Source organism: Pelophylax lessonae, assembly GCF_965119305.1.
Source record: "Pelophylax lessonae genome assembly, chromosome: 6".
Classification (NCBI taxonomy): domain Eukaryota; kingdom Metazoa; phylum Chordata; class Amphibia; order Anura; family Ranidae; genus Pelophylax; species Pelophylax lessonae.
Genome location: NC_138773.1, coordinates 274,313,062 through 274,337,989, shown reverse-complemented (window position 1 = coordinate 274,337,989; position 24,928 = coordinate 274,313,062). Strand labels below are relative to the sequence as shown.

Here is a 24,928-nt window from a genome sequence, read left to right as displayed (position 1 = left end):
TAGAATTGGACTCCCCCCAACCACTCTGGTACAGACTGGCACAGATAGACTCTCAGCCCACTTTGAGAAAACTTTTTATACTCCTGATGATGTGTGTATGCGCGAAACAGCTGTGGAGGTTTACTACTATTCAACGCTTGAGGTCCTTGCTGCCAATCTGCAATGGATTGGCAGAGTTCCATCCTTTTCTTGCATGGTGAGTATCCACCATATATACTAACGCTGGACAGGAACTACTTTACAACAAGAGTGGGCTGAGAGTCTATCTGTGCCGGTCGGTACCAGAGTGGTTGGGCGAGTCCAATTCTATTTGCTGGCTATATACCTGTGACCGCTGTAGGGATACCTCCATTTGGTAAATGCGATCCAAATGGGGGAGCACGATTGCACCGGTTTGCCCGTAGTGATTTCTACACAATCAAATTATGAATCATATTTTGCACGACTTTTGCACTTTGCACCATTACTGGGGCTATTGGAGGATATAATTAATTTTTTACAACTTTTTATGCTTTTTTATATATTCTCTGATGTTGGATACCATTATTTTTATGACCCGTTATATTTTTTTAGCACTGCATTAATTGTATTTATTAGGTACTTTATAATTAGGTTATATTTATTGTACCCATTTGCACCATTGCACTTTATTTTTTGTATGTTCACACTTGAGCACACCCCACACTTTTACAGGTGGTGTCACCATATCCTGTTTCTTGCACATATGAAACTTTTCTTTTTGCACTCATGACACTTTATTTCTAGGCAGCACCACCATACCTTTCCTTATTTTACATTTTTCTATACCCTGCAGCCTTTATATCCCTTAGGCTCCTTTCACACTATCCGTCCATCGGACGGATTCCGTTTTTCTCAGCGGGGGATCGAGGAGGGGGATGACAGCTGTGTCTCCGCGCTGTGTGCGGAGACACAGCTGTCAGTTCCCCATGCATCTCTATGGGGAAATCGGATGGGAACGGACTGTCCATCCGTTCTCATCCCATCCGATCCGTCCAGATTTGACGGATCAGATCGGGTCGGATGTCAGCGGACATGTCTCCGCTGCCATCCGATGCCCCATAGGAATGCATGGGGGGACCGTTCAGATCCGCCAAAAAAACGAACAGGCGGATCTGAACGGTCCGCCTGTGTGAAAGGGGCCTAAGACATCTTATCGTATCGTGTAATCTATATAATTTTGATTTAGGACAGGTGCTGGCTCATCAGTTTCACACATGAGGCTCTGTGGATGAAGGAATTGAATGTGTGTTTAGAGTACAGACAGTACAATACTTACCTCACCCCAGCCCAAAGACCATTAACATTTCATTGTTGTATCTCCTATAAAAGAAATATAAACTATATGTTTAATTTTTTTGGTGGAGGATGTTGAGAACAATGGATCTGTACAGTTTTACTTACCTTTGCAGCACTTACATCAGGTTCCTCCAGTAGTTTCTCCTCACTGCTCACATTGCTGCCTGTCAGTTTATTGTCCAACCCCTCCCTTTTTTTATTGGTTCAGTAAGACAGTAGCAATTTTTGCAGCAAGGGAAATGTTTACCAGAGGGGCTCAACGGTATTGGACATTTGACTGCAAAGGTTAGTTAGAATGCTTTTACCCATTATCTGCTCCCTTCACATTGATAGCTCTGTTTTGTACTGATCATAAATACCATACAATGTTACCAGGAATATTACTAACTGCACTGGTATGCTATGTTATTGGTTGTTCGTGTACAATCATTTTAATGATGTAACACTGAATTATTTAGTCAATAACTCCAAAGTCCGCCTGTGCCGTGGCCACCATTAATCTTAGTGTGTGGGTAGACCTACAACTAAGAAAAAAAAATAAAAACTGTATGAACTGCACTATGGACATGACACATCTGACAATTATCAGGCTAGGGTAATTCCAGCAACCAGTCAGGGAGATTTACTAAAACTGGTGCAGCTTTGCATGGTAGCCAATCAGCTTCTTACTTCAGCTTGTTCACTTAAGCTTTGACAATAAAACCTAGAAACTAATTGGTTACTATGGACAGCTGCACCAAATTCTGTGTAAACCAGTTTTAGTAAATCCCCCCTATTGCATTTGTTGATATAGGAATGCTTTCACTAAACTCCTTGTCCTGTATATAACTGGCCTGGAGAGTTTCTTTTTAATATACCAAAGCAAAATTTTGACTAAGCTAATCTCTAGCTTATAGTTAATTTTTTAAATAGATCATTTTGACCAGGCTGCTTCAATTAAACTATTTACTTCACTAAGACATGCAGCAACTCTCAGTGCTGTATGGACTGTATGTAGCCTCTGGTTGGCTGAGGCGGAGAGGCAGGTGGATGATATGATCTCGGACTAGGCCATTTAGAGGATGCTTTTCATTAATCAATACTACCAATGATCTGTAAATAAAAATATAATATATGATGAAATAATAAACTATGCGTTGTTGTGTCCTCGGTGTGATAATTATATATTTATATTGCACCACAGTTTTTCTCCTCCGAATTCATATCTGTGCCGACTGTTCTTATGTTCACCACCTGTGCAGTGCTCTGTCACCTTCCACACCTTGTCTATATTTTTGACCCACTGTTTAGTAAGGTTTCTATGCACCTTGTCCTTCAATTGGCGCTGTCAATCTTTCACCAGATGTACCAATCTTCACTTGACTATAACCCACCACTTCTTCCCCCCCAACAATATCAGTTCAAGAAAATAAAGCGGTTCTCATAGTGAAGTATATTGTAAATAACATTCGCCTTTTTTAAAACTAATAAAATAGCACTCACAAATATAGTGCGCTTAATCCAGTGCACACTACTGGACACAGTACTTGCTTTATAAATGTTCCTTAAGGAAAATTATCAGCATCAGTTACATGTAGAAACAGCTTACTTCTGGCTTCTACCTATGGGTGATGACATCCTGTGGCCCTGCCCCTAATTTCGAGAAAATCATGGAATTCTGATTTAGAACAATCAACTGGCTCTTTATTTAAAGGGGCTTCCATTAGATTTTTTCATAGTGGTCTGTCCAAGATGGCACCAATTATTTGATGAGTTCAGGACCACAAATGGTGACTTTTGGACAGTCCTATGAAATATGTCTAAATATGCCATCCGAACTGCATCCCCTAGAACTTTTGGAGGGATGTCCAGGAGTCAAGTAAGAAAGGCAAAAGAGTATCAAGTACCATTGCAATAGTACCCTGTAACTATTTCCTGTAGCTAAAACTTTTATAGAACTCTTTGATGAGTTATACCAGATTTCTTGCTAGTTTTCCAAGGAGATAGAGCTCTCTAGATCCAATCGGTAATTAGGTGCAGAGAGATAACACCATAAAATGATTGATGAATATGCAGTGGAAATAATCCCTGGGACATAGGGGTCAGTATTGCAAATATGCTCAAAATCCGTAAGTCTCTTGGGGATTTTAGAATGTCACAATAGGGAACAGGTATAATGTTTCACAGTATTTGTATATATATCAAAAGATTTCCCTAGGTGGTATAGTGTGTGTCTTTAAGAGATTCCAAAGACACAGTGGGGTTTCTTTACTAACGACAAATATGCTGTGCACTCTGTAACGTGCAGTTGCTCCACAGATTAGTAAATGAGCAGTTGCTGCAAAGCTTAGTAAATGAGCAAAAGCTCTGCCGGCTTCCATCATCCAATCACATGCAAGCAAAATTGCATTTTTTTTTTCTTTGCACGTGATTGGGAACTTTTTGCAAATTGGAGCTTTACCTCATTTACTAAGCTCTGGAGCAACTGCACTTTTCAAAATGAACGGCCTATTTGCCTTTAGTAAATAGACCCCCAAAGTCTAAGGGGCATAAAAGATCCAAGTAGAAAGATGGTGGAAGATTGTCCACCATGGCGAAACTACAAGGGGAATCTCAACCCGGAATGAAAAAGTGGGAATGATGAGGGGATTTTCCTAAATATTTAACACTATCACATGGCTTAAAAAAGGGGCAGGCGAGAGAACTAGGGGGACATTTACAGTATAGATGAGGGAGCCATAGAAGGAATAGAGATCGGTGATAATTGAGAGTACCAATTGGGAGATTTGTGCAGCTTTGAAGTAGCTAATCATGAGGGATGCCAATACCGCCTTGTAATTTTGATCTGAATAGTGTTTGTCTAGCAACCTTCCGTCTAGATTTGCCCCAAATAAATGCAAGGATCTTGGCATGAAAAATCACAGAACATGTAAAGGTAAACTGCTGTGATCGTTCCAAGCCATTCCAGTAAGTTTTGTAGGTAGCATGTTAAGACGTATTGGGTAGTTTGCCTGAAATCATTTGTTTATACTCATTCATATATAAACACTCAAATACGGTTTGTTTTGGGGAATACATGTAAATTCGAAGTTGTCTCCAATGCTTAGGCATACCTCTGGGTGGGAGCAATTAACTTTTTTTTCTTTGTTTCAGGACTTAAAACCGCTCTTGTGGAAAGAGATGATTTTTCCTCTGGAACCAGCAGTAGAAGCACAAAACTGATCCATGGTGGTGTTCGGTACCTGCAGAAAGCTATCATGAAGTTGGATATTGAACAGGTGACCATTTTACATAGATATTTCAATTTATAGTTTTTGACAGTTTTACATAAACAGTAATCTCCTGACTTCCTGAGGCTCTATGCAAGACTCCTAGAGGGTTTCTGGTATTAATGCTGGTTTAAGACATAACAATAATCATTTTTAGGTTTTGTTGGAATTTAATGTTGAATTGTAGCTTTCCAACAACATTTTATAAATCAAGTTAGAATAGATAAAACATTGGGGGCCCATTTACTCTCTTCCAATATGTTAAAACGCATGTGTGATGGTTAATGTTTATGGCGAAGGTGCGCTAAAAACAAGGTGTAAATCCAAAATAGATAACTCAATGGTTACAATGGAAACATATGTGAATCAAAAACATAAACAAATGATGATGAATAATGTGGGTGAAAATTATGAATCCAAAAGTCCATAAATAAATATATTAATAAGTGTCCATGTGTGGTAATTTCAAACTGATGAATCAACGGAACACAGTGCTTCTCAAATTCAGTGTGAAAACCCACCACCAGGTGAAATTCCTCCTTACCAGACGGAAAATAAGGTGCAAGCAAGTACAAATAAACTAAAAAACACGTCAATCCCAGGTGCTTCCAATCTCCAAGTGAAAATCGCCAAAATTGGTCCCTTACCAAACTGCGGATAATAAGCGCTTGTGGTTCCAGCACCATACACTATCTCCTCCTCTGCATCCAACCTATAACGAGGTATCTCTTAGACCATGGGAGCCGAAGATCCCCCAGACATATGATATAAAAGATAAAGCAGCCGATAGTGTGATACCTTCCAAACGGTTTATTAAAAACAGACAATGTTGCACTTACATGGGGTGAAATGAAAGCCAGCATTAGATGTAAATCATGAAGGGAATTCCAAGGTAGACTCGCACCCGGCTGCAGCACGGACCGCGAGTGACGTTCGCTTGCACCTTATTTTCCGTCTCGTAAGGAGGAATTTCACCTGGTGGTGGGTTTTCACACTGAATTTGAGAAGCACTGTGTTCTGTTGATTCATCAGTTTAAAATTACCACACATGGACACTTATGAATATTTATTTATGGACATATGAACTTTTGGATTCATAATTTTCACCCACATTATTCATCATCATTTGTTTATGTTTTTGATTCACATGTTTCCATTGTAACCATTGAGTTATCTATTTTGGATTTACACCTTGATTTTAGCGCACCTTCACCATAAACATTTATCATTTATATTCAAAAGGCACTGAATATTGGTAGCGGCTTTAAACATCTATCAGCGCACCCTCCCAACACACGCATGTGTGATGGTTGCCCATAAAAAAAGGATAGTGTTGGTTCCCATCTCTATGCGGTCTGTTTTTTACTGCATTTTAGTGGGTTGGAAGGCCCATAGGAGTCAAGTGCATTTTGAGTTGGCAACAGGTAATAAAATGCCTTGGTCAGTGGCTATTCACTCTGTTCATTCTAAATACTAATTTAAAAAATGCAATGGAAGTGGGCTTCAATGCAAATTAAAGCACATTTTAACGCACAGAGAAAATGAAAGTTGTTGCATAACAATTTTTTCTGTAAAATGCCACAAGAAAGCTCATCTCTGCGCACACCCATGGATCTCAATGGGCCCTAAGGCCTCAGGTACACTGGACAGTTTTTCTGCTGCTCCTAGGGGTGTTTGGTGTTTTTTTTTTTCCTTGCCTCTAAATGCCCCTGCGTGTTAGTCTGTGTCCATGCAAAGGAATTTGGAGGCAGGGGCATTTGGAGGCAAAAGAAAAAAAAGCACAGCCAGTGCACGAGCCTAAGCGTGTGTAAATGCATCTAATCATGCCTAAGCGCTAGGTACATTTAACGCTTGAGCATTTTTTCATTTCAATGGCCAGAATATTTGATTATTGTGGCCAATTAAATTAATTAACACCCAAATGCCTGATGTGCCTAAACAGGTTACACGAGTTTACAAGCGTCAAGCGTTTTTTCTGCCAAAGCACTGCTGTTATGAGGAAAGGAGTCTAGGAGAGTTAGCAAAAAGTCTAGTGTGCACGAGGCCTAACTTTTATTTGTTTAGATATTCTTTATTTTTTTTTATTCTTCTCTAGCACTTGCAAAAAAAAGTCTTATGCTGGACAGGAGGCTGCAGCTAAAGACCACTGTTCTTTGTGTGTGAGCAGTGGTCTCTGTTCAGTGGTCCTACACACCCCTAGTTTTGTCATCATTACAGCTCTGCAATCAGAAACGCATGCTTAAGGAGTACCAATGTTGCTGATTTCAGAGCTGAAATGGTGACAAGGCAAGGCTGAACGACATGTTGGACTGCTGTACAATGATGGCTGCAGTCTCGTGGCAGCAAAGCACTCTAATGCCTCGTACACACGCATCGATTATTGGCCGGGAATTTTCAGCCAACGTCTGATCGGCCGATTTTCGGCTTGTTAGTATGATGCTTTCGACAACCGACTCCGACTTTTCGGCCGAATAAAATCTGGTGTGCAGGCTATAAAATTTTTGTTGGCCGTCAACACAACGGCCGATTTTCCATCAGTCAGTACAGATTTCGGCAGACAAAAATCTGATGAGCAAGACTGGGCATGCTCAGAGAAGAAAAAACACACGGAAAGTAAACCAGCACATGACATCACTTCTGAAGTAGATTTTTGTTGGCCGAGAAAATTAGTGTGCAGTCTAGGCACATTCCAACCAACAAAACACAACTCTGGACAAAAGTCGGACGATCGGTCGGCCGATAATCGTTGCGTGTGTACGAGGCATTAGTCATCTGCAGCCTTCACATCAAGGTTTATTTTTAGAAAGAGGGGAGCAATTGCTGGGCTCTTTTAGTTGCTAGTTCCTGAACGGTCATCCTGATTTTCAAACTTCACTAGTTAGCAAGCCACTGACAGAGAACATGTAAGTAAGTAGTTAACTTTGACATTTCTTTGCCTTCCCCTCATATTCATGTTAAAATAACTAAATGTAAATGGAGTGCCTCTTTAATATACACATTAGAGCTTTCGTAAATTGTTTACCGTAATGATCAAGTATTGACGTACATAGCTCAGCTAAATAATAATAATAATAAAAAAAAAAATATTCAGTACATCTATGTAATATGTGTATATTTCCCCATTTTTTTGTCTCTTTAAAACCATTACAAGTACATAAAAATACCATAAGCGCCTAATTGCTTGGTTAAGTTGAAAATGCTCCTTCTCCTACACTGATATCCCAAGCACTGTTTTTAGCCCTGCAACTTCACGTTATGTTGTGGTAAGGGGAAAGTGTTTTGCAATCCATCAAGGAAGAACATGGCTGACAACGCTGCTTGGGATTTTAGTACAGCAGTGGCAGCGTTGTCAGCTTTTGAAGGTAATAAAGAGCATGCTAGATATATGGCAGATCAACAGGTTTAATGTACTTGTAGCATTTATAAGGAGACAAAGCATAGGAAAGATGCATGTATTGCAGGAATATACTAAATCCTTTTTTTTATTATTTTAGTCACCTATACCATCATAGTTTTATTCCAAAATATGTAAGGATTTTATCATTAATGTGTATATAGAACAGCCCTCAATTTCCACTCTCCAGCTTGTATTATGCAAGTTGAAATAAGCTTAGGGCGAGTGTGGAGCTACTTCGAAGGTGGGGGTGGCAGGCGCCGCGGGTAGGCGGGGTTGAACAGGAGCCGATTTGCCTCTCAGCCTCCGCCACCTGTCATACCCATAGCATTTATATTAAAAAAGAATAGTGCACACATGCAAAAGAAATGACTATCAAATATGGAGACAATCCATAAATAAAAATGGGGATTTAGTCCCACCATATGGCCATATCGTGCTCAAGCCCACCACTACGTCAAAGTACCCCATTATCAGTGGGTCCTACACTATCCATAAAAAAGGGGTGAATCCAGCCTCTCTAACCCTTGGAGACAACACTCCTTGCTGGGAGAGATGTGCAAATGCACTACAAGGGACTCCTCCTATATCTACTTGATAGTGGACACTGATAAGAGTACAGGTGTGTGTGGGGGGTGGGGTGCTCAACCTCAGAAGTCTGGTCAGACCGAATACATAATAAACAAGCAACAAATTGGGGGGAGTCCCTTGTAGTGCATTAGCACATCTCTCCCAGCAAGGAGTGTTGTCTCCAAGTTTATAAAAGGTTTGAGCAGTTACACTTCATATTTATTTCCCTATTGCTTATTTTCCTTTCATGTTTACATTGCTTTGTGTTAATATTGTTAAAGTTGGTGTTAATAATTTTTTTTTTTTATCTTCATTCTGCACACAACAGCATCATTCCAAGAGATAATTTATGAGGGCGTGATTAGGGGCGGGGCGGGGTTGTGGATGGGTGGGGCAACTGATGGCGAGTACCCCTTAAGGTCTGCCTAGTAGCTCAGGACATTTTTTGAGCCCTGTGTATAATAGTCAAATATTTATGTGCACTTAATAATCTACATACATTAACTCCTACATGTAATCCTTGACCAGGGTTTTGCTGTATTCTTCTTTGTAGTCATTACATAATACATACTTTTATCCCACCAGTGCACTGATAATGAGAACTCTCCTCTGTGAATTTTACAACCATATTTTTTGCTTTTTATTTTTCTTTTATTGTTTTTATTGTAGTAAAACAGCAGTTTGTGGCTGAGTTATGAGGAGCGTTGGCAAGCCATGTCATGACCAAGTAAATGGGTCATTGAGTTTGTTATGAACAAAAATCGTCGATAGATTTCAAGTGACACATCCCTGGTCACTTCCTTTTTTTTAATCTCTGACTGTTAGCCTTGATGTCACAGCACCATATGAGCAACGGGCAGTGAGCAAGGCTTCATTGAAGTGGGCTGCTGTGGCCTCATCGTATGCAGCTCGCTGTATACCAAAGAGCTTCTACCGCCTTAGTCATTTCTCTTGTTATCCTGCATTTATATTGTTTTTGTGTAGATGAAAAATGACTGTTTTACCTTATGACATTTTAAAAGAATGTTTATACATTTTTTTTTTTTTTTTCCCTCGAAATCAAAGATTTTGATACTTATCGTCTTGGCAATGTGATGAGTTACTGTTCTGGACTGTGATCATGTTTAGTAAATAATCTGTTTTATCTTTAATGATCTATTATGGTTCCTTGCACCATAAATGCTGCATTCCCAAGAAGAATAGTTATCTGTAAGAGCTGTGATCATGTCACCAGATTTTTCAAAGTACTCTCGCTGTCATAGTTTTAGATGATCTTTTGGTCAGAAACATTAATTAAACACACCAAAGAAAAGCATTGATTTGGTCCAATTTATTAGAGCTGAATAAGGGTTCCTTTTTAAAAAATAAATAAGAAATATGGATTTTTCCTATAGTTTGCCTATAAATCCATTTCTTGGAGTACATCGCGGGACACAGAGCCATATTCATTACCATATGGTTATACGCCAACTATAGGTGAATGGACACTGACAACAAATCAGACAGGCAGTCCCCCTATATTATCCCTCCTACACAGGAAGTACCTCAGTTTTGTAGCAAGTAATAAACATTCCATACATGAGGGGAGGGACCTCTGTGTCCCGTGATGTACTCCAAGAAATGGATTTTACAGGTAAGCTGTAAGAAAAATCCATATTTCTGTGATCGGAACATCATGGGACACAGAGCCATATTCTTTACCCTATGGGACGTCCCATAGCAATGCACTTGAGGGGAGGGGGGCACCATAAATACTGCCATCAGACCACAAGACCTACATAGCTGCCAGCAGAACACTGTGGCCAAATGCAGACTCTTCCCGGGTCCCAACATCCACTTGATAGAATCTAGCGAACGTATGCACCGACCGCCAAGTCATGGCCTTGCAAATTTGAGCCATCGAAGCTTGATGGCGAACTGCCCAAGAAGCACCTACTCTTCTGGTAGAGTGTGCCTTTACCGGAAAAGGTGGAACCTTCCCCTTCAAACCATACGCCTGGATAATACCTGATGAATCCATTGAGAAATTTGTAGACTTAGATGCTGCCTGCCCTTTCCTGGGCCCTTCTGGCAGCATGAACAAAAGGTCGGTCTTTCGAATCTGAGCTGACCTTTTCAAGTAAATCTTGAATACTTGTACTACATCAAGAGAATGTAATAACTTTTCCTCTGCTGTTTGAGGATTTGGAGAGAAGGAAGGCAGTATAACGTCCTGATTCAAATGAAAAGCGGACACCACCTTGGGCAAAAAATCTGGGCGTGGACGTAAAATCACCCTATCTTGATGTAAAATCAAGAATGGCTCCTTATAAGAAAGAGCTGCTAGTTCTGATACTCTTCTGGCTGAAGTTATCGCAATTAAAAAGACTGATTTTCTGGTCAAAAGTACCAGGGGACTATGCCCCATGGGCTCAAAAGGATGTTTCTGTAAAACTGCCAGCAGCAAATTTAGATCCCAAGGACACAATGGTGGCTTCACTGTTGGTAGCATACGTAATACCCCTTGAACAAAAGTTTGAACCAAGGAATGTGAAGCGATCGGTCTCTGGAAAAAAAAACGATAAGGCTGAAATTTGACCCTTAAATAGTGCCCAAGGCTAATTTCACCCCTACTTGCAAGAAGGCTAGAATTCTCCCGACCATATATTTGCTAGGATGCCATTTCCTGGCCTCACACCAGCTAATGTAAGATTTCCAGACTCTGTAATAAATGCCTGTAGAGTTTTTTTAGCCTTTATTAGGGCAAAAACTGCAGGGCCAGATATACCCTGCTCTTTTAAATCAAGGCTTCAATAGCCAAGCCATCAAATTTAGAGACTGTAAAGCAGGGTAGAATATCTGACCTTGAGAGAGCAGGTCCGGACGCAGTGAAAGAGCCCAATTGGGGACTATGAAAACGTTTGAGTAAAAACTTCTGAATCTTTCGTCCCCTGGAACTGCTGTAATCACTCTTTGAGACCTTAAATGGTCCAGAGCCTGAAAAAGAGATCATCTTTTTAGAGGATATGTAGGTATATTTGATTTCACAAACCAAGGATGCAGGAACACCCAAAATTCCAGTTTGTATCCCTGTGAGATAGTGGAAATAACCCAGTTGTCCTGAATTATTTCTATCCAGACCTTCAAGAACCGTAGCAATCCTCCCCCCCCACCAGATTGAGTGGGGGGGGGGGGCGCCCCTTCACAAGGTAGGCTTAGAGGTAGACTTAGTAGATCTCTGGGCCCAGGGTTTCTTCTGCCCTTGCCCTGAAGCCTTTGTTCTAGATCCAGAGGGCTGGGGCCGTCGCAACTGCCTGGCATTAGAATCACTGGGAGACTGAGTGCTGGGAATCTTAAAAGAAGGACGTTTGCTTTTCCTCTTAACAGGTAGCAATGCACTCTTCCCCCCTGAAATCTCTTGGATATATTTATCCAGATCATCACCAATTAGGCGTTCTCCATGAAGGGAAAGCCAGCCAGCAACTTTTTACACGGTAGTTCTGCAGACCAGCTTTTTAGCCATAGGATTCTGCGCATATGCACTGTTAAAAAAGCAAACTGTGACATTTGTTGTATGGAGTCTTTAAGAGCATCCACTGCAAAACATAAAGCGCGAGGTAGGTCCGTCAAATCTTCTATAAAATCTCCTTGAGAAGGAACCGTCCTGGAAACTCGCTTAATACGGTCTTTTAAAGACTGACAAACTCCTATAGTTGCTACTGCTGGTTGTATCGCAGACCCTGCATCAGCAAAGGAGGCCTTTAGCAAAGATTCCAACTTCTTATCAGCTGGTTCATTAAAAACCTGAGCATTATCCACTAGACAAGTTAAACTGAAGAAATGGCAGCATCCACAGAAGGTATACTCTTTTGGGAGAAACAAAAATCCTATCAGGATGATCCCAATCAGCATACATTACCTACTCCAAGAGCGGATGTAAGGAAAAATCCTGAGGACTATGAGGAGGGTGCAATAAGCCCATAGAGGAAAAGGACTTCAGACATCTCTAAGGGAGGTAATTTGTATCCAAACTGGACCATTTTAGTGAGAGACTGAATCAACAATCTCTGGGATTGAGAGGCTGAGTATGACTCCTCAGGTCCTGACTCCCCAGAAGTGAAAACCTCAGCTGCAATCATGCCAGAAACCTTACCCTCAAGGCCTGCCAACGCCAAATCGTCATTAGTGACGTATGCTGCGGCAGAAGCACTAGATGTGTCTACTATGCCTGACAACCGTAATGGCTCAGTTTTGCTAGTTGCCTCTGGCCCTTCAGGGGAGGTAGAAAAAGAGGAAGCATGACTAAGATCTTTAAGTCCTGTCGGCGGCACCACAATGCCCTTTCCATCTGTGCCCCCCCCCTTTCCTCTTTCGGGAGGACATTGCTCTTAGGCAAGATAAACTTGAGGTATTAACTTTAGTGTACTCAAGGCTTGTGCCAAGCTATACAGCTTATCACACACAGCACTAATTATCCCAAAGTAACAGAACCGGACCGTAAAACATGCACCCACAGTAACTCACGCAACCCAGCTGCTGCTGCTCTGTGTCCCCTCTAGCTTTTGAGGCTTGCGCGTTGGAAACACTTCCTTAACCACTTACCTACAGTGCACTTTCACCCCCTTCCTGCCCAGACCGATTTTCAGCTTTCAGCGCTCTCACACTTTGACTGAGAATTACTCAGTCATGCAACACTGTACCCATTCAAAAATTGTGTCCTTTTTTTCACACAAATAGAGCTTTCTTTTGATGGTATTTAATCACTACTGGGTTTTTTATTTTTTGTGCTATAAATAAAAAAAGACTGAAAATATTGTGAAAAAACGCATTTTTCTTTGTTTCTGTCATAAAATTTTGCAAATTAGTAATTTTTCTTCACAAATTTTGGCCAAAATTTATACTGCTACTTATCTTTGGTAAAAATAACCCAAGTAAGTGTATATTATTTGGTCTTTGTGAAAGTTATAGAGTCCACAAGCTATGGTGTGAATCATTGAAAATTGATCACACTTGATCACACCTGATGTACTGAAGGCCTATCTCATTTCTTGAGACACTAAAAAGTCAGGAAAGTACAAATACCCCCCAAATGACCCCTTTTTGGAAAGTAGACATTCCAAGGTATTTAATAAGGGGCATGGTGAGTTTTTTGAAGTTGTAATTTTTTCCCACAATGCTTTGCAAAATGAAGATTTCTTTTTTTATTTTATTTTTTTTTTACAAATTGCCGTATTAACAGGTTATTTCTCTCACACAGCACATGTATACTTGCAACTACACCCCAAAACACATTCTACTACTCCTTCTGAGTATGGCGATACCACATGTGTGAGACTTTTTCACAGCCTGGCCACATACAGAGGCCTAACATCCAACCAGCACCGTCCGGCATTCTAGGAGCACAAATTTCACATATAATTTCCTGACAACCTATCGTACTTTTGAAGGCCCTGGAGCACCAGGACAATGGAAACCCCTATAAAATGACCCCATTTTGGAAAGCAAACACCCCAACGTATAATTTTTGAGGCATAATGAGTCTTTTGAATATGTAATTTTTTTCCACAAGTTTTTGGAAAATGTGGAAAGAAAATGAAAACACATTTTTTTTTACACAAAGCTGTCCATTTATGCAATATTTCTAACACATAGCATGTACATAGCAAAAATTGCACCCCAAAATACATTCTGCTATTCCTCCTGAGTATGGCGATACCACATGTGTAACACTTTTTCACAGCCTGGCCACATACATAGGCTTAACATCCAAGTAGCGCTTTACACAAAGTTGTCCATTTATCCACTTTAAGACTGGGCCTATTTTTGACACTTGGTGTTTACAAGCTAAAATCATTTTTTTGCTAGAAAACTACTTGGAACCCCCAAACATTATATATTTTTTTTTAGCAGAGACCCTAGAGAATAAAATGGAGATCGTTGCAATATTTTTTATCACACCATATTTGCGCAGCAGTCTTCCAAATGCGATTTTTTTTGAAAAAAAATCACTTTTTTGATCTAAAAAATAAGAAAACAGTAAATTTAGCAAATTTTTTTTCCATAATGTGAACGATAATGTTACGCCGAGTAATTAGATACCCAACATGTCATGCTTCAAAATTGCGCATGCTCACAGAATGGCGCCAAACATTGGTACTTAAAAATCCCCATAGGCAACATTTTAAAAATTTCTGCAGGTTACTAGCTTAGAGTTACAGAAGAGGTCTAGGGCTTAAATTATTGCTCTCGCTCTAACGATCGCGGCGATACCTCACATGTATGGTTTGAACACCGTTTACATATGTGGGCGGGACTTGCGTATGCGTTTGCTTCTGCGCGCGAGCTAACGGGGACAGGGCGCTTTAATTTTTTTTTTTTTTTTTTTTTCCTATTTATTTTATTTATTATTTTTTTATTTTTACACAGTTTAAAAAAAAAAAATGTTTTGATAATTTTTATTCCTATTACAAGGAATGTAAACATCCCTTGTAATAGAAATAGGCATGACAGGTCCTCTTTATTGTGAGATCTGGGGTCAAAAAGACCTCACACCTCACAACTACACTAAAAAAGAAAAAAAAAAAAAAAAATTGTTGAAAGAGGAAAAAAAAAAAAGCAAAAAAAAAAAGCGGCCCTTTAAACCGGTTGCTAGGCAACATCTTTTGACGTAGCTCCGGTCCTCCAAGACCATAGAGTTGAGTGAGGGCCATCTTGCCCTCACTCGACTTCCTGTCTCTGAGGATCCGGGACCGGATAGTTTTCCCCGCTGCCGGCGGGTCCGGTAAGCTGGGAAAACGTCTGGGACGCGGCAGGAGGGGGGGGGCACCTCTTCCCCTGCACCGTAAGGGTAATTCCGCGGCGAATCCGCCACTGGGACCACCCTTATCTGAAAGCCGACCGCCCGCCGTTTCAAAAAATACCGGGGTTATGGGGGCTATCTTCTGCCATAACCCCAGTATTTAGCTTTTAATGGCCGACGCATATAGTCGTTAGGCGGTCAGTAAGTGATTGCATGTATATGGCAAACAGGTGACGATGACTGATGGGGTGACAGGTGACGATGACTGATGGGGTGACAGGTGACGATGACGGATGGGGTGACAGGTGATGATGACTGATGGGGTGACAGGTGATGATGATTGATGAGGTGACAGGTGACGATGATTGATGAGGTGACAGATGACAATCACTGACCGGGTGACATGTGACGATGATTGATGGGGTGACAAGTGACGATCACTGATGGGGTGTCAAGTGACGATGATTGATAGGGTGACAGATGACGGTGACTGATGGGGTGACAGGTGACGATGACTGATGGGGTGACAGGTGACGGTGACTGATGGGGTGACAGGTTACGATGACTGATGGGGTGACAGATGACGATGACTGATGGGGTGACAGGTGACGGTGATTGATGGGGTGACAGGTGACGGGGCGATGGTCACTGATGGGTGACAGGTGACGGAAGATGGTGCACGGCGGTACTGATGGCAGTCTCTGGTGACCGGTGAACTTTAGGCTACATTCACATGTGAGCGTAGCGATCACGGGCAGAATCACTGCGATTCTGCCCGCGATCCAGAAATCATTGCAAATGGCGGGACGCCTGTGCGTTGCCCGCTGTGCGATGTTGCTGCGATTTCCGCCTGCCGAATCGCGGTAACATCACGCAAACAACGCATGACGCCCCAAAGAAACTCTTGTACTTTTTTGGGCGTCATGCGATGTTTGCGCGATGTTACTGCGATTTGGCAGGTGGAAATGGCGGCAACATCGCACAGCGTTTGGGGTGCTATTGCAAATCACGGGCAACGCACAGGCGTCCCGCAATTTGCAATGATTTCCGGATCGCGGGCAGAATCGCGGTGATTTTGCCCGCGATCGCTGCGCTCACATGTGAACGTTATGGGTGTCAATTTCTGGGCACTGATGAGGTGACTGTTGGGTGACAGGTGCCATTGGGGGGGGCTGGGGACTGTGTGGGGACCTTTATTACTGTGATTTTAGTGTGATTTTACTTTTGACATGTGTACAGAGCAGTAACTCACTATTTCTAGCTCTTCTCCCCTCATACTGGAAACTGTATGAGGGGAGAAGAGCTAGTAACACTGAGTTACTGCTCTTTGTTTACATTTTGTGATCGGCTGTGAATGGATTCACAGCCGATCACTTAGTAAACAGTCACTGTCAGTGACTGTTTACTACCGCCGGTGACAGCTGTGTTCCTACGGAACACAGTGCCACCGACATGACCGCGCTGCGCGCTCCCGATCGCGCATGCGCGGTCATCTCCCGGCCGCCTCCATTGTGATCGGCTGTGTCATTGGAACACAGCCGATCACGTGGGAAACAGCCATGCCTATTGGCTGTTTCCCCCCTGCCGGTGACCGGCTGTGTCCCGGGGACACGCCGACACCGGCAGTGCACGGCGGCGCGCCCGCGATCGCGCGCCTGCCGTGCATTTACTGGGTCACGTCATATGACGTCCGCCCAGGATAATAGCCGCACCGTCCCGCCGTCATATGACGGCGGGCGGGCGGTAAGTGGTTAAGAAATCGTGCCATTTGCGCTTGTACTGCGCATGCGTGGTGTGCTACATGACGTCCACGTGCACGCCAGTCACGTCATGACGCCCCTCCTGGCTTCATGTGTATGCTTGTGCTTAAATGGCAAATTTTTGCGCGTGTATGATCCTGTGCCACAGACACTCCACTGAAGGTACTGCGTTCACTGAGCTTTTCGAGGAGACGAATGGCGTGAGAGCAGATTCATGTTTAAACAAGCAAGGTGTGCTTTAACATAGCTGATACACCTACTGTTTTACACAGGTAGAGCAAAAAACTTTTAAACAAACAAGGTGTGCTTTGATACAGCTAATACACCTATTTTTTTCTTTATAGAGACCAACATGGCACAAGGAATCTGTTATCTTTTAAAGGGAACAGTGCATAAAAATATTTTTACAAATATTTTTAAAGTGGACCTACTAGTCCTGCCACAGGATTCTGTCTTGTAGCAAGAATTCAATCTCCACCCATCACGGTGAGTTTCTGTCACTTTCGGACCTTCAAGGACTGGGTCCCCTTGTTTTTGAAGAGGCCACTCCCTTGGACCTGTAGAGCACCTTGCCAGAGCGCCTTTGAGGTTGGTTTTACCAAGGGTCTGGATCCCAGGGTCCAGCGCCTAAAAAGGACAACATTACAGGCAAAAACTCGTATCTCCTTTGCAGAGGCTCAGGTACCATCCTTTTTTAGTCTTTGACTCTTTTGGATGAATCTGATTGCTAACCCCTTAGATTCAGAGATCTTTTATTGGGGATTGTGGCATAATCTTTCTTTCTTCCTCTTTTGAAAAAACATAAAAAAAATGTGGAGAGCTTCTCCACCGTGACCATCACCTATAAGACACTGGAGAAAAAAATGGAGGTACTTCCTGTGTAGGAGGGGTTATATAGGGGGACTTCTGTCTGATTGGCTGCCAGTGTCCATTTACCTATAGGTGGCATTAACCTTATGGTAATGAATAGGGCTCTGTGTCCCATGATTGAAGATAAAGAAAAAGGCTTAAAGGCTGGGCTTGGAAGACCTAACTCCTGCGCATGCTGGAAGAATTTACCTAGTTCTGGCACACAATCGTGCAGAGACTGTACACTAAATACAGTCTGTTCTGTCCTGAAAAGCCTGCTTATTATTATGCTAAATTCCCCTGCACTTTTAAAGGTGAGCTCACAAATCCAGGCTAATGTACTGTAACTGCTGCTTTAAATACATTCCACCTTTGGTAATGCACATGCATTGATGCATATTTTTCTATGCACTAATGTATGTAGCAATAGGGCAGCCTATTCATTTTACTTGGCTGCCCATTGCATAGACATACAGTACCACCAAGTTCATGTAACTGTCTTTTTTATTTTTATTTTAAGTATGAAGTTACCATGCTGTTATGGTGCCCCCTGGCAGGTATGCTGGTTCACCTGGGACACCAATTTAGAGTAGAATTTGTTCTTAATCAGGGCTGCTGATGCTGGAGGTGGACCAGGAACCCTAGTGAGATCCAGCAAGGGGTCAAGGCAGGATAGTAGTTGGGTCCAAGCAGAGGTCTATTCAGGGAGAAATGAAGGTCATGTTCAGGTCTGAGGAGATGTGTAGACCGACAGCAAGCAAGAGAATACTTGGGAAAATCTGTGTTTGCAACTGGCAGGCAAGTATTTTAGCTCTCAGGTAGCTCTTGGTGAGATGCAGCACCAGCCACTTCAAAAGTTTAAATACCTAGTCCCTCCTGGCCAGAGGACAGTCCAGCATCGTTACTGGGAACTCTAGAAGTCCTGGCAGAGATTCTGTGAGTACCATTGGAAGTTCTGTCAGGAACATTTCCAGTACCATTGGAAGTCCTGTCTGGGATACTGAGACTAGGAGCTCTGGATGTCCTGGCAGGTATACTAAAAGTAGGAGATCTGTAAGTCCTAGAAGTGATTTTGAGAGTACCTTTACACACGATGTAGTGCATTGTAACCCATGTGCGTTTCTCAAAGTCTATTGGGGTACCATTAAGAATGAACGGGAACACACACACAGATGTAAAGGGAGCCCTAAAGTATACACTAAACTTTTACCTTGTAAAAAAAAACTCATTCAGTTTATAATAGAAGAGAAAGGCAAAACATTTGTGTATAGGTGTAAATAACTATATATAAGTGTTTACATGACCTCTGTTCTCAGTTGCATAGGGGGCTTGGAGAGCTAGGAGTGGGGAAACCACAGCATCTTAATCTTCCCAGTGAATGGCTGTGCATGGGGCAAGTCGGCAAGAAGGCGAATTATTGGAGGACAAGCAGGGTGTTCTCCCAGCACAGCCAGTAAACAGAAAAGCCAGAAAGCCGGGGGACTGACCGGAACAACCCGGTATTTCACACAAAGGAAGCTATACAAAGGGAACAGAATACTTTTTAACACAAATACATGGTACAACAGGCACATATCCAGAATATGAACTGTTGGGGTAACAAATTCTTTAAGAGCAATATGTCTGTAGGACCAGGACTGAGGATTTAGAAGGTTCTAGGAATCCCTCTACTTGTGGCTTCTGCTTTTTACAATTGGCTCTATGATATCACATGGGATGGGGGATGGGTAGGGCTTAGCTAAATTTGTGTAGCGGCTGCCTTTTTCAGCAGTTTGTAATTTGTTTCTTCAGTGGATATAGGAGTGCATTGAAGCACATAAACCATCATACACGGCTTCTGGCAATAAAGGCATTGAATCAAATGGGTGTGTGGAGCAGATGGTGCTTTGTTGTTCTTCGCCTTGGACTACAGAATTATTGCTGTCTATACTATGCACCATGCTGCTTCACTTTACAAATCTTTTTTGTTAGTGGTTTGTCAGGTCGCCTAGAACTTTCAGTTTCTGGACATGTGAGTCTGCAGGCTAGATAGTCCCCGATACCCAGACTTGTCCATCAGAAAGTAATAATGGGAATTTTTTGTTTTATACATTTCCTTTCTAATTCTGCACATCTAAATTGCACTATCCAAAGTATCCTTACTCCTGATTATTGACACCCCTTTAAGGAGAAATGTCAGGTAGTAAATATGGGACTACCACTGTTGCCATGTAAGGTGGAAAGTGTTTGGCCAACGCAGTGTACCTGCTGTGGCAGTTTAAAGAACTGTGTAAGCCTCCCAAAATCTGAGATTGGGAGGTGTGAGAATTCTGGTTAAAGTGTATTTCCAGGTTTGCAGCAAAATTGGCATAACACCTGCTTCATATTTGTTACGTATCCCTATTCACAAAGCATAACCTTTTTAGATGCTCTATTCTGGACCCTTATCTAAGGAAAAATCCTACATAGTTCTCTTTGGGTATGAGGGGGCTGAGCAGCACTGATTGTCATAGTTAACCTAGTCTGTGTTTCATTCATCAACGGACACAGCGCTCTATAAATCATAACTAGTGGGTTTAATTGCCTCCTCCAGGTGTAGGACTGGGCAGAACAAAAAACACCTGGCTACACCCATGGGCCGTCCTCGGCTGGTATATAACCCCCCTCTCTGCTCTAGGTAATCAATTTTAATCTGTCTAGTCAGGAGTAAGGACCTAGGCTCCCAGCTGGTATCTCTGGTCCTAGCAGTTTTCTCCTTCCTTACATCTTTTTGTTTTTTCTCTCGGGAGATCTACAATCAACTGCCGGGCTGGGCGACGGGCTGGATAATTCAGATCCAGTGTTCCCTCCAGCCCAGCCAGCAAGCGCTTGCAGACCGCAGCTAGGTTTAACTCATGGATTGAGGTTGGCCCGTGAGTTAAACGTCTTGCAGGGTCCCATACACTGGGCTTGGGTCTGAGTCACAGCAGTCCCTTGGCCGACCGCTCCCCTACTTGGGAGGCGAGGAGTTCTGTCTGGAGAGTTACCCGCACCATGGAGGAGTAAGTACAGTCCCCCCTTCTCCCCTTTTGGTGGTTTTCTTTGGGGTGGATGCAGGTAACCTCCAGGGACAGTTGGACCTGCCTGCAGGTTCCCTCCTCCCATCTCTAAATCCCTCACTGAGCTGGGCTTCCCCCACTCCCATTCCCCCCTGTCTGGACCTAGAGTCTGGTGAGGGTCCCAGGGCAGAGAATGCAGCAGAGACCCCTGGGGTCTCCCCCACTATCCCCACTCCGTAAGGGTCCTGGGACAGTGTGTGTCTCGCCCTGGTAGTCTGGAGGGGTCCCAGTGTAGGAGACTCCTAGGTGCATGCCCTGCTGTTTGCAGTGTGGGTGTAGTGCAGGGGGGTCCCAGTGCAGAGTGCACAGGAGAGTCTCCCCTAAACAAGTGTCCAACCTTCAAGGGGGGTCCCTTTGCAGAGGGTGCAGGAAAGATCCTGCATGCTTCAGTGTTTGTAACTGATGGTGGACATTTTCCCTTAGTCTGGCTGGTCTCCGGTTGGCGGTCATGTTTTGTGTAGCCAGATGATGAAACCACTGGTAGACGCACCTATGCAGTGCGTGAGACTTAAAAAATGGAGGATGTGGCTGATGTAGCAACGGACGTGGCTGTGTCGTTTGGTACACACAAGTCGCATCATACTCCAAAGGTGTTTCCTTATGTGCCCTATTTTGACAGATTTTCCTGTAAGGAAAATTACCCTTTGTGGTCCCCAAATGTTTTGCTGTATGTTATCTTTTTGAGGAGTCACTTTTAAAAAAGTGGACTAGTCCACCAGTGGTGGACCCCCCTGTTTCCAGGTTGAATAAAGCAACCATGATCCCAGTAGAGGAATCCCTGTACCTTAAGGACCCGGCTGACAAAAAAGCGGAGGCTGTGGCAACACGTTTACTATGGCTGGATCAGCATTGCGGCCAGACTTTGCCTCAGCCCTGGTGTCTCAGACCCTAACTGAATGGGCCAAGCTTTTGTGCCAGGGCCTGGGGGGTGAGCAGGTCTCAGCTGCTTATGTTGATTTAGCGGACCAGTTGGTCCATGGGCTGCAGTTTGTTTGTGATGCAGCTTTGGATACAGCTCCTGTGCTGTCAAAACTTTGTTTCAGCGGTGGTGATTAAGCACATGCTGTGGCTTAACAATTGGTCCGCAGACAAAGCCTCTAAGAAAGCTCTCATTGATCTGCCCTTTTAAGGCTATTGCCTTTTTGGGGCTACCCTGGATGATATCACGGGAGGGGGGGGGGGAGAGAGTACCTTCCTGCCACAGTCAAGGAAAGGGAAGGAGCCTCGCTGCAGACGGGGGCCCTCCTTATCAGCCCATAGAAAATTATTTTGTGCTTCTGGGACGGAGAATAAGGGAAATAGATCTTTTATATCTTCCCCGGGAGGTTCCAAGCAACCTCGGCCTGGTAAGCCTATAGCTAGCTTCCTCGGACCAGCAGACAAGACAAGAAGCATGAAGGTCTGCCCTCACCCATTATTGGTGTGAGGGGACACCTTCACTGGTTTCTGGCCCCCTGGACTTCTTTGGTGAGCGTCAAAGAGATCTGCTAAATGTTTTGTTTTGGGGTACCCAGAAAGGGGGACAAAGCTTGTCCTTTTCAGGGTTTTTAGGTCCTGAGTCTCCTTGTGAGGATTTAATTCCTGCAAAGGTTCAGGTGATGTCTGAACTACCTAAGGTCTCCCCTATCCCTGTCAGGGAATTCATTTACCTAGGTCTGATTCTATTTCTGACCAGGGTGGTCCTTCCTCTGCACAAACTTCAGGGACCACAGGCCGTGATTCACCGGCTGCTGTCACACAGATAGTTCTCTCTCCCATTTTGCATACAGGTTCTGAGTCTGGTGGTATCCACCTTTTAAGACATTTCTGTTTGCACAGTCTTACGTGCAGCTCCTTTTAGCAGGTTCAGCTCCAAAGAAGGATGTCAAAGTTCTTGACGAGGTCACGGGGTCCTCTGATAGACGCCGCAGGCATCCAAGGGCCACGGCTAGGCCAGTGTCATCCTCGGCTAAGGCTTCTTCTACAGTTCATGCAAGACCGGAGATCTTCCAATCATCCTGGTGGCTGTAAACGTCCCTTGGGGGCTTTCTCTCAGAGAAGACCAGTTGTCCCAAGGGCTGATCTACCATCCTGCTTTACAGTCGCTGTTTTTTTTTGGCTTAGCTATTGAAAGCCAGGTACTGAGGAATAGAGGTCTGACTTAATCCGTGATCCCTACTATGGTGAAGGTGAGGAAGCTGCCTTCGAGCAAGATATACCATTGTACTTGGAAAGCGTACATTTCTTGGTGTGAGTCGATTGGCGTTCATCCTTGATCCTTTTCTGTGGCTCAGATCTTAACCTTTCTTCAACAGGGTGTTGATCTGAACTTGGCCTTGAGTACCATCAAGGGCCCCTAGCCATGCACCCTATAGTTCGTACCTTCATTCAGGGAGTTCGACATGTGGCTCCACCGGTACGGTCACTTTTGCCACCATGGGATTTAAATTTAGTACTTTCAGTTCTCCAGAAACCTCCATTTGAGAATATTCGGGAGATTCCCTTACCTACGTTACCCCAGAAGGTGACATTCTTGGTGGCTTTTACCTCGGCCTGCAGGGTATCGGAATTGGCGGCATTATCCTGTCGCAGTCCCTATTTAGTGGTCCATAGGGATAAAGTGGTTCTTTATACCTGTCCATCATTCCTGCCCAAAGTTGTCTCTGACTTCTATTTGAATGAGGACATTGTGTTGGCTTCTTTGTGTCACAAGCCGGCTAATCCCAACAAATTTGCCTTGCATACCTTGGATGTGGTTCGTGCAATTCGGATGTATCTGGCAGCTACTGAGTCTTTTCGGAGGTCAGGTTTTTGTGGTTCTGGACGGACCAAGAAAAGGGCTGGCTGCTTCTTCGGCTACCATCTCCAGATGGATCAGACAGATGGTGACACAGGCCTATTCCATTAAAGGTCAGGTTCCACCTTTCCCTGTCACGGTGCATTCTACTTGGGCGCTGAGTGCTTCTTGGGCTTTCCGTCTTCAGGCTTCAATATCGCAAGTTTGCAAGGCGGCCACTTGGTCGTCTGTGTATGCCTTTACAAAATTCTATAAGGTAGATACTTTGGCATCTGCAGATGCTTCTTTTGGCCACAAAGTTTTGCAGGCTGCTATTTTAGAGGGGCTGTTCCTTCTTGAGGGGTGTTTTTTTTCCTTAAACCTTTTTTTTTTTTTCAGACGGGGCTCCTGTGTTCTGGTTAAGGGCTTTTATGTTTAGCCTTGAGTTATTTTCCCCACCCCTCATTTTCCTTTTGGCACTGCTTTTGGACGTCCCACTAGTTATGATTTATGGAGCGCTGTGTCTGTCGATGAACGAAAGAGAAAATGGTATTTTTGTACTTACCGTAAATTAATTTCTCTGAGTTAATCGACGGACACAGCACCCACCCCTGTATTGAGTTCTGATACTTCTAATACTGCTTGCTACTAAATTAATTACCTAGAGCAGAGAGGTGGGTTATATACAAGCTGAGGATGGCCCATGGGCGTTTCCAGGTGTTTTTTGTTCTGCCTAGTCCTACTCCTGGAGGAGGCAATATAACCCATTACAGTAAACCCCCGCTTCATTGCGGTTCAGTTTTTGCAGTCCCGGTATATTGCGTTTTTTTTGTAATGTTATTTTACTATATAAATCATTAGAAATTAAATATTTTTGTGTTTTCCATAGCTCTTGCTATGTCTCTCAGTATCTTTTATGTGTTTAAATGAGTTTCTATTGTTTTAAAAGTGTGTTTAAAGACCTTAAAATGCTTTTACACGTACAGTGACAGTAAAAAAAACATGCCTACAATGCATTTTAATAGGGTTTTTCTATTTCGCGGATTTTCACTTTTCGCGGCTGGGTCCGGAACGTAGCCCCCGCAATGGAGGGGGGTTTACTGTATTTATGATTTATGGAGCACTGTGTTCGTCGATAAACTAGGTACAATAATCACATTTTTCCAGGCAGATCTTCCTT

General features: G+C 43.1%; 1 protein-coding gene across 2 annotated transcripts in view; it reads left to right on the top strand.

Moving 5' to 3' along the window:
• The window catches only part of GPD2 (glycerol-3-phosphate dehydrogenase 2), a 300,869-nt gene that overhangs the window by 67,036 nt on the left and 208,905 nt on the right, over positions 1-24,928 (top strand). For both annotated transcript variants that reach the window (XM_082261353.1, XM_082261354.1), the window contains exon 4: positions 4,450-4,574. In XM_082261353.1, coding sequence (XP_082117479.1) covers positions 4,450-4,574 — 125 coding nt within the window. The remainder of the gene's footprint in view (positions 1-4,449; positions 4,575-24,928) is intronic.